General features: G+C 29.6%; 1 protein-coding gene across 1 annotated transcript; it reads left to right on the top strand.

Moving 5' to 3' along the window:
* Positions 1-9,882: 9,882 nt before the first annotated feature.
* On the top strand, positions 9,883-10,966 carry LOC131802820 (uncharacterized). Its single transcript, XM_059123484.1, has one exon. It carries the CDS (start codon positions 10,046-10,048, stop codon positions 10,964-10,966), a length of 921 nt encoding a protein of 306 aa, XP_058979467.1. The 5' UTR covers positions 9,883-10,045.
* Positions 10,967-11,201: the final 235 nt, after the last annotated feature.

The raw sequence follows: 11,201 nt of genomic DNA, 5'->3' as shown, positions 1-11,201 counted from the left end.
TAAGAATCCAAAAGGCGTGGATTTTTTAAAAAATATTTTTTAAGAATCCAAAAGGCGTGGATTTTTTAAAAAATATTTTTTGAAGAATCCAAAAGGCGTAAATATTTTAAAAAAATATTTTTTCAAAAATTTAAGAGGTGTGAATGTTTAAAAAAAATATTTTTTCAAGAATTTAAGAGGTGTGAATATTTGAAAAAAATATTTTTTCAAGAATCTAAGAGGTGTGAATATTTTAAAAAAAAATTTTCCATGAATTTTAGACGCGTGAATATTTATTAAAAAATTTTTTTCAAGAATTTAAGATGAGTGAATATTAAAAATAAATTTTTGTTTATAATTTTCAATTTTTTTGATAATTTTAATTTCAAAAGATTATTTTATAATTTTTATTTTTTCTTCCCACTGTGCCAATATTGAAATAAAAACTTCACCTTTCGCAAGCACCCCCCTCCCCACCTCACACGAATTGTGGTTTATTTAAATCATACAATGATTGACAAAATGTTGATCTTGTTTTGGCTGAGCATTAACAACAGCACCAACAACCAATCCAAATGGACGTCTCTTAGCTATCTCATCATTTGCCTGGATAAAAAAAAATTCCCCGCGACCGGAGGGAAGAAAAGGGAGAGAGGGGCTCGGAAATCCAAATGATTATACGAATGAATGCGTAATGTTGTTCATCCTTTGTTGTTGTTGCTGTTGTTTCTCGTACTTTGTTGTCTTATCTACAGATCTTTGTAACTTCTTTTAGCAGAATTAACATAAAACATGTACACACACGCACTCACATACATGTGTATGATATCCATAAAAGTTCCAATAGAGACGGATGTGAACGTGAACGCTGTGTTGTAGCTCAAGACCATGGAGCCAATGTTGATGAGCTGGACGATATTCCAATATTCACTTAATATCCGTAGATTAGACACATGTTTATGTGTGTGTGATAAGCCAAAACAAAACCTAGTTGGATGGTTGGATGACGAACGGACTGACTGACTGATTCGTACATAGCTAATGAAGTAGAGCCAGCAACCACAGCATTCAACCAATTCGAACGCATTATTTATGAAGATCAATGCATTCATTGGGAGCCAGCATCATTATAATAACAACAACAACAAGACAATCAACCATCAAACCAGCTATCCAAGTCTGCAACATCTCTCCTGTCATCCACATTTGCGTCATCATTATGTTCATCATACATTCATTCAGTCCATCATAAATAAGCCGAACGACGACGACGATGACGACGAATATATCTAATTTGCATTTTTCTTTTCCTTCGTTTTTTTTTTTCTCTTTGCATAGAGCGAAGGAGAAGAAGAGCAAGATTTTTTTGTTGTTGCTGTGGTTTCTTTAATACGTTTGGTTAATCGGAATTTTGTATGAGGATTTTAACTCTTTTTAATGACACAACAGCCCAGATGAATACTTTGTTTGGAATTGTAGCCAACGCTCCACGTTGTAGAATTGAGTTGAGATATTGTAATTTTCGTTCAGAATTTTATTGCCTAGACAGGATATGGTTTATCGCTTGCGAACACATTATTCGAAATGAATAAAAAATTTGCCGTGGATATGTAATCGATTTTAATTCGGCATAAATTTTCATATGGCTTTTTTTTAAGGAAGGAAGGAGAGATGGGATGGGGAATATTTTTTTTAGATTACCTGAAGTGGAATATGGGGACCTTTTATAGAGGTAATGACGAAAAAAAAAACACCAAAAAATATTTAAATATGCTCTAACTTACATTATTATTATTATTATTATTATTATTATTATTATTATTATTATTATTATTATTATTATTATTATTATTATTATTATTATTATTATTATTATTATTTTATTATTATTATTATTATTATTATTATTATTATTATTATTATTATTATTATTATTATTATTATTATTATTATTATTACAATTATTATTATTATTATTATTATTATTATTATTATTATTATTATTATTATTATATTATTATTATTATTATTATTATTATTATTATTATTATTATTATTATTATTATTACAATTATTATTATTATTATTATCATCATTATTATTATATTATTATTATAATTATTGTAATTGTTATTATTATTATTATTATTATTATTATTATTATTATTATTATTATTATTATTATTATTATTATTATTATTATTATTATTATTACAATTATTATTATTATTATTATTATTATTATTATTATTATTATTATTATTATTATTATTATTATTATTATTATTATTATTATTATTATTATTATTATTATTATTATTATTATTATTATTACAATTATTATTATTATTATTATCATCATTATTATTATATTATTATTATAATTATTGTAATTGTTATTATTATTATTATTATTATTATTATTATTATTATTATTATTATTATTATTATTATTATTATTATTATTATTATTATTATTATTATTATTATTATTATTCAAAATGTTGACCCTATTTTGAGAAGATACCGAAGTGTCCACTTTTTTTTTCCATTTTGTAGCGGAACTTACTCTGATATATATTTATACATTTGGACTATATCTATACGTATATTTTTCCGGACAATATTACGAAATTTTTTCGAAATAATTATTATCATAATTTTAACGTTTTGTGGCGGAGGTACGAGAAGGTGTTAGCCATTTAATGTTCATGTTCAAATCAGATCTTCGATTAAGAAAATATGTACATATATTTTTTTAAAAACTTAAGAGGAGTGGATTTTTTAAAAAATATTTTTTGAAAAATTAAAGAGACGTGGATTTTTAAAAAAAAGTATTTTTTGAAGAATTCAAGAGCCGTGGATTTTTTAAAAAATATTTTTTGAAGAATCCAAAAGGCGTGGATTTTTTAAAAAATATTTTTAGAAGAACTTAAGAGATGTGGATTTTTTTAAAATATTTTTTGATGAATATAAAAGACGTGGATTTTTTAAAAAAATATTTTTAGAAGAATTTAAGAGATGTGGATTTTTTTAAAATATTTGTTGATGAATATAAAAGACGTTGATTTTTAAAAAAAAAAATATTTTTAGAAAAATTTAAGAGTCGTGGATTTTTTAAAAAATATATTTTTTGAAGAATTTAAATATACCAGAGAGATATGAGATATAAGAGATATAGGTATTCCAAATTGTGGAACTTTGTGGGAGAGGTACCAGAAGGAATAGGCCGTTATCTATCATTTTTTTACACCAGAACTTGCATTTGTAAAAACATTGGGATATTCGAAATTTGAAAAAATTCCGATGTTTATTACGCATTTTATGAGAGTTTAAATTCTTAAAAATGTTGACCCGTTGTGGGAGAGGTACCAGTAAGAGTGGGCCAACATATACCACATTCGCAGCAGATCTTGTGCTGGTAGAAATATTCGGATGTGCCGAGTTCGAAAACGATCGGATGCTAATTTCACCCCTTTGTGGGGGAGGTACCAGAAGGAGAAGGTCGACATCTACCATTTTCACAACAGATCTTGCGCTGCTAGAAATATTGAGATGAGCCGAGTTCGGGAATAACCAGATGCCCAGTTCGTGTATTACGAACTTAATTGTTGTTCAAAATGTTGACCCCTTTGTGGGGGAGGTACCAGAAGGAGTGGACCAATATGTGCTATTTTCACACCCTATCTTATGCTAGCAGAAGTATTTAATTGAGTGAAATTTGAAGATAATCGAATGGTAAATTCGCATTTTATGAAAGATATAATTATTCCAAATTTTGACCCCTTTGTGGGGAAGGTACCAGAAGGAGAGGACCGAGATATTCCATTTTCACACTCAATATTCTGGTAGTATCAGTATTTAGATGTGTGAAATTTGAAGAGAATCGGATGCTTATTTCTCGTTTTATAAGAGATATAATTATTCCAAATGTTGACCCCTTTGTGGGGAAGGTATCAGAAGGGGTGGACCGATATATCCCATCTTCGCAGCAGATCTTGAGTTACTAAAAATATCGAGATGTGTGAAATTTAAAGACAATTGGACTCTTATTTCAAATTTTATAAGAGTTATAATTATTCAATATTTTTAACCTTTGTGGGGGAGGTACTTGATGGAGTGGGCCGATATTGTCCATTTTAGCACCAGGCCTAGAACTGACAAAAAATATTTGGTTTGCAAAGTTAGAGCAAAATGGGATTATCCTTTCTCTTTCTGTGCAGTAACGTATTTTTTTTAAATTTCGAACTTTTGTGGGTAGGTACCAGAAGAAGTGGACCGATATGGCCCATCTCCGAACTAGATCTGAGTTTGATAATAATATTACGATGTACTAAGTTAAGACCAAATCGGATACTCCCTTTGAGAATTATCATGCGCACCAGCCAAACAGGCAAACAGAGGGACGGACACCCCTAGATCGACTCCAAATGACCTAAAACGGATTTGGTCAAAAGGACCCTAGGGTCTAAAATTATTATTGTTATTATTTATTTTTTTCTTTTTTTTGATGAAGCTGGAATTTTGAATTATTGCATTGGGGTCCCAGTTGGTGGTTTGTACACCATGGTTTTTTCAAGAAATTTCTGAACCGTAAATCCAAACAATTAAAAATTTCAAAATATTTAATTAGCAATATGTCCATTTAATTGAGTCAATTTCCTTGACATCCCCAATAAAACAATTTCGAATTAAAAAATGAGATGCCATTTCAGCAACATATTGGAAACTAGTATGCTATCCTGCAAAAAACAAGATCAATCTCATGAATGCGATTAACAATTGGATTCCAGCTAGATTTCCTCCAGATGAGTGAGTGAATTCGAAACCCATCTATCGAATGCTGGCAAATGCGAAGACAAGTGTAACCCAATTTGAAGAAACAAATGCAGCAGCTATGCCAATATCGTTTTGTTTTTATTGTTTTTTAAACCACTTTAGTGTTGTTGTTATTGTTGTTCTACAATTACGTTTTGTGTCTTGTTAACCCACCATGTTTGGGTATTTAATCTAACAAACAATTCATTGAATGGTCGGACGATTGGTTGCCTGGCCTGATGCTGATGCCAAAAATTGAAAAAAAAAAAAAAAAATATTCGAAGGAAACCAAAAAAAAATCGATTTCTACTTTTCTTTGTGGGTATCTGCCAAGTGTTTGAAAATCGTTGATTTTTGGACTCTTTTTTTTTTTTTGGTTGCTTGGTTCGATTGCGTACAATATGTTAATGATCTTTGAGATTAAACGTTTTGTATTTCAAATCAACCAAATGAGCTGAACAAGTAAATGCTCTAGAAATTTGAACACATTTTTTTCCCGCAAAAAGGCTCAAATATACACACATGGGGGGGTCAGGGATGGGAAGTTGCCACTAAAAAAATTAAGATTCTGCAGAAAAAATAATAAATAAACAAAGGAAAAATATCCAATTTTTTTTTTTAAATTAACCCTTTTGTGTGGTTTGGGAGACTCTTGCATATCGGGACATTTTTTTTAACTCAAAAAAAAAAAAAAAAAAAAAAAAAAAAATATTTTTTTCTTCTCCTTTTTACTAAAGGATCAAAGGATGTATATTTCAAAAAAAAAAAAATTTCAAAAAAACATATTAAAATGCCTCTATTTTTCCTATCTATTTTTTCAAAACTTTAAATTTTTAATAACTCCTCGGATGGATTGCAAGATCCTTGACATCAGGACATTTTTTGTAAGTCAAAACAAAAATTTAAAATTTTTTTTCTGCTCCTTTTACCTAAGGATCAAAGGATCTATATTTTCGAAATTTATATTAAAAAATTATTTTATTAATTTTAATATTTTATTTTATTAATTTTTTCAAAACTTCCATTTTTGTGACACCTCTACACCTCCCATCCCTGTCATGTGGCATAACACGCTTGTCTTGTATCTGCACATACACACTCACTCACACACATTGTCACTGTGCTGTCCCCCCCGTGATTGTCGTTTAATTAAAATGTGAGAAACATATCTTGGCCATGTTCGCAGCGATCAACATGACCGACCGACAAAGTTCCGAATTAAATGTTCGAATTCGTTGGCAGGCGTTAAACATTTCAAATTATACGCAAAATTTCAAATGCGAATTCTTGCAGAGCAGCCATTTGTTTATTGCACGTGGTAAGGACGTATTGATGAAAAATACGGGGAGCGGGTTTCCATTAGGAGGGGGTTTCTACAAGATCAAAAGGGGATCCTTAATTAAAATTTTTAAATTTTTTTTCAACCAACATTTCGTGAAAATTTCTAAAAAAAACAACATAGGTCCTTAAAAGAAGGTCCTTTAATAAAATATCTTCTAGAAAATGAAGATTTAGTTTTTTAAGGAAGTTTTCTTAAAATTACCAGAAGTTTTTAAATCTTAACTAGGATTTTTTAAGTTAGTTGCTCTTGAAGTCCTTGAAAATATGTTGTTTCATCCTCCCAAAATTCTTCAAAAATCAGTTTTTTTCTCAAAATTGCTTTGAATGTAATTTCTAATAGACCTAACCCAAGTATTCCTTTATAAGTCGTTTAGTAACATTAAAAAAAAAATCAAGATTTAAGTCTTTAAAGGAAAAACATTTAGTTTTGAATATTTACCAGACTTTTTGAAGAAAGTTTCTGGTATAAATATTTTTTTTTTTTTGCCCTAAAAGTGATTGAAAAAATCTTTAAAAATCCATGTCTAATCATCCCAAAGTTCTAAAATATATCCTGTATTTATTTTAATCAAAATTTCATTGAAAACAATTCCTAATAGACCTAACTCTCTTGTTCCGGAAACTATTAAAGGACAATTCTTTCAAAATATTTTTTCAACCAACAAAAGAGGCGTAGATTTTTTAAAGAATACTTTTTTAACGATCAAAGGAGGCGCGCATTTTTAAAAAAATATTTTTCAACGACCAAAAGGGGCGTGGATTTTTAAAAAAATATTTTTTTCAACGACCGAAATAGGCGCGCATTTTAAAAAAAAAAATATTTTTTCAACGACCAAAAGAGGCGTGGATTTCTAAAAAAATAATATTTTTTTTCTACTACCGAAGGAGGAGTGGATTTTTAAAAAAATAATTTTTTTTTCTACGACCGAACGAGGCGTGGATTTTTGAAAAAAAATTTTTTTAACGACCGAAAGAGGCGTGGATTTTTAAAAAAAATATTTTTTAACGACCGAAAGAGGCGTGGATTTTTAAAAAAAAATATTTTTCAACGACCAAAAGAGGCGTGGATTTTAAAAAAAATATTTTTTAACGACCAAAAGAGGCGTGGATTTTTAAAAAATATTATTTTCAACGACCAAAAGAGGCGTGGATTTAAAAAAAAATATTTTTTTTCAACGACCAAAAGAGGCGTGGATTTTTAAAAAAAATATATTTTTAAGGACTGAAAGAGGTGTGGATTTTTAAAAAAAATATTTTTTAAGGACTGAAAGAGGTGTGGATTAAAAAAAAAGTATTTTAACGACCGAAAGAGGCGTGGATTTTTAAATAATAATATTTTTTCAACGAACGAAAGAGACGTGGGGTTTTATAGAATATTTTTTCAAGTCTAAAATACCATATAACCAATATTCGTGGTTTTTTAAGGAATGTTTTTTCAAGGACCAATAAACGTGGATTTTTTCAAGAATTTTTTTTTTTTCAAGGACCAAAGGACCAATAAACATCGATTTTTAAGGAATATTTTTTCAAGGACCAAATGACGTGGATTTTTTAAAGAATATTTTTTCAAGGACCAATAAACGTGGATTTTTTAAAGAATATTTTTTCAAGGACCAATAAACGTGGATTTTTTAAAGAATATTTTTTCAAGGACCAAAGGACGTAGATTTTTTAAAGTATATTTTTTCAAGGACCGAAGGACGTAGATTTTTTAAAGTATATTTTTTCAAGGACCAATAAACGTGAATTTTTAAAGAATATTTTTTCAAGGACCAATAAACGTGAATTTTTTAAAGTATATTTTTTCAAGGACCAATAAACGTGGATTTTTCAAAGAATATTTTTTCAAGGACCAATAAACGTGGATTTTTTAAAGAATATTTTTTCAAGGACCAAAGGACGTGGATTTTTTAAAGAATATTTTTCAAGGACCAATGAACGTGGATTTTTTAAAGAATATTTTTTCAAGGACCAATAAACGTGAATTTTTTAAAGAATATTTTTTCAAGGACCACAGGAGCAATAAATGTTGAATTTTTATAGAATATTTTTTCAAGGGCCATAGGACCAATAAACGTGGATTTTTAAGGAACCAAAGAACATGGATTTTTAAAGATTTTTTTTTAAGAATCAAAGGACCATTACACCAGGAATGACAATTTTTTTTCAAAAAACGTGGACTTTTTTAAAGATTTTTTTTTCAAGAATCAAAGGACTTGGATTTTTTTAGACAATTTTTTTTTTTCAAGAATAATTAAGGACCAATTGACTTGGATTTTTTAGGACATTTTTTTCAAGGACCAAAGGGCCATTATTCGTGGATTTTTAAGGAATATTTTTTCAAGGACCAGAGGACCAATAAACGTGGATTTTTAAGGAATATTTTTTCAAGGACCAGAGGACCAATAAACGTGGATTTTTAAGGAATATTTTTTCAAGGATCAAAGAACGTCGACTTTTTAAATATTTTTTTTTAAGAATCAAAAGATTATTAGACCTGGATATTTTTAGACATTTTTTTTTTCAAAGAAAGTGGACTTTTTTTAATGAATTTTTTTTAGAATCAACTTGGACTTGGATTTTTTAGACAATTTTTTTTCAGGGTCCAATAGACTTGGATTTTTTAAAGTATCTTTTTTTAAGGACCAAAGAAAGTGGATTTTTGTAAGAAATATTTTTTCAACGCCCAAATAAACGTGGATTTTTTAGAAAAATATTTTTTCAAGAACCAAAGGACCAATTTTTTTTTTTAAAGAATATTTTTCAAGAATTTTTTAATTAATATGTTTTCAACGCTTAAATAAATGTGAAAATTTTTTAAAATATATTTTTTCAAGGACCAAATAAATTTCTTATTTTTTTTTTTTTTTTTTTTTTTGAAGGATATTTTTTAAGGACCAGAAATTGTTGGTCTGAAACCAAATAATTTTTTTTTATTTTATTTATTTATTTATTTATTTTTTTTTTTTTTTTTGAAGAAAAGTTTTTAAGGACTAATACTTTTTTTAATGCTTTTTTAAGGACCAGAAATTGATCTAAAAGCCATTTAGAAAATATTAAAAAAAACATTTTTATTATCCTAAAAGTTCTTTGAAAATTAATCTTAAAAAAATCAATTTCAGTCCCTAATTTATAATGAGTCCAATTAATTCCTTGAGATGAATAATAACCAGGAGGGGCGGTTTCTATAGCATCAAATAGGAGTCCTTGAAGAAAAAAATTCTCTTTGCGAAGATTTGATGAAAAATTGTAAACAAATCAACAAGAGTCCTTAAAAAGTTCAAAAAGTCCTGCAAAGAAAATTCTTTAAAAAATCCATTTTTTTTGTTATGAAAATTCTTAAAAGAATTTTTTTTAAAAAATGCTATGGAAATCTCTGAGAAAATCTTAATGAAAAGCAAGAGCTTTTTACGGGGAGTTTTGAAGAAAAATTTCTTGAATATATCGTTAGTCTTGTAAAAAACAAATCCTCCAAAATCCATGTTGAAGATCTACAATAATCCGAGGCGATTTTTTTTTCTAAAAAGTGCCTTAAAAATAATTTCTAATAAATCTAACATTCTTGTTTTGCGTCAAGGATATTATGATAATTTTTCCAGGACATTCAGACTTCTAAAAATCTGTTGCGAATTGTCAAGAATTCGTTTTAATTTTTTGTTTCAAAAACTTTTGAAAATCCAAAAAAAATCTAATCATTTACTCCTTGACATTTCTGTGAAGTTTAAAAAAAAAAATAATAAAATATAGACATTTAAAATTCTCAAGTTTTAAAAATAGATTTCTCAAAACTTTTATTAACTGCAAAAAATATAAAAAAATCGAAAATTTTAAAAATCCTTAAATAAAAAACGATTTTATCCAAATTTCACCTTTTTTGCAAAGAATTTTCCCTACAATTCTTAAAAAAATGTTAAAATCCTGTATATCCCAAAAGGTGGGGCGCTGCCTCATGCCATCATCCTCAAATCGCTGCTATGCCAGGAATTGTGAAATCGATTGTCCCAAGCCGAAGGGTTGCAAAATGGTGGGCTATCGCGACAGCAACAAAGAAAATCAAAAACAATCCAATTGTTCTCCCACAGAGCCAAAATGCCCCAAACCCTCTCCTAAGGTAATGAGCTTCCAATCTCCGAAAAATACCCCCGACAAGTCCCTGGCATCCTGTTGCAACAATGAACGCCTGCAAAAGGATCCCTGCTACAAGCGACGAGAGCTATGCGAAAAAAAGGACTTCAAATTACACAATCAGGTGTTGCCACTGAAATCGGTTTGGGAATACACGGCCGAATGCTGTGGCAACCCTTGCCCCGAGATGTTGCCTCGCTTTGATAGACTCTATTATTGTGCCAGTGATAAAAATGCCAGAGAGTATCAACAGACTTGGGTCGAATGTCCTCCCGTGCAGATACGTAAACGTAAGGTGTGCTGCTACGATAGCGCAGAGTTGCCACCTTTGTGCAAAAGGGCCAAAAAGGAATGTGCCCAAACGGCATGCGCCTTTGATTCAGCCAAACTCAAGGCTCTGTGTTGTTTGGATGCAGCCAAGAAATGTCCCCGTTTGAAAATGCCTTGCTGTCGCCCCTCGAGACAGCCGCCGTTGTGTAAAAATCCCCGAGGTCCCACAGACTGCCATAAGACGTGTTGTCCCTACCCCTCGTTTTCGGAATGTTGTCGCCCATGTCCGGCGCCGAGGAGGCCCACAGAATGTTTATGCCTCGAAAAACGTACCAAATGTGAAATGTACGAACAGTTGAGGCGCAAGCTGATGTACGATTTACCTCCTCCCCTGCCGGCCTGGCCTCCAAGGCTGATTGGTCCACGTTTTTGAGAGAGGATTGAGAGGCGATTTTATTTGTGTCTTATGCTGTCTTTGATTTTTGTCTCTGTTGTCCTGCTAAGGGGTGTAGAGGACTTTTACCTTGTTACTAATTGTATGGAGAACTCTTTGCTTGGAAAAACATATAAATTCAAGTCAAAGTAAAATCCAAAAAAAAAAAATAATAATTTAAAAAAAATAAATAAATATCTCCCAAGAAGGGAGAATTCTAAAAATAAACAGGATT

This window comes from Musca domestica, unplaced genomic scaffold, assembly GCF_030504385.1.
Source record: "Musca domestica strain aabys unplaced genomic scaffold, Musca_domestica.polishedcontigs.V.1.1 25, whole genome shotgun sequence".
In the NCBI taxonomy this organism is placed as follows: domain Eukaryota; kingdom Metazoa; phylum Arthropoda; class Insecta; order Diptera; family Muscidae; genus Musca; species Musca domestica.
Note: the sequence above shows the minus strand (reverse complement) of the source record. Positions and strands in the feature narration are given on the sequence as shown.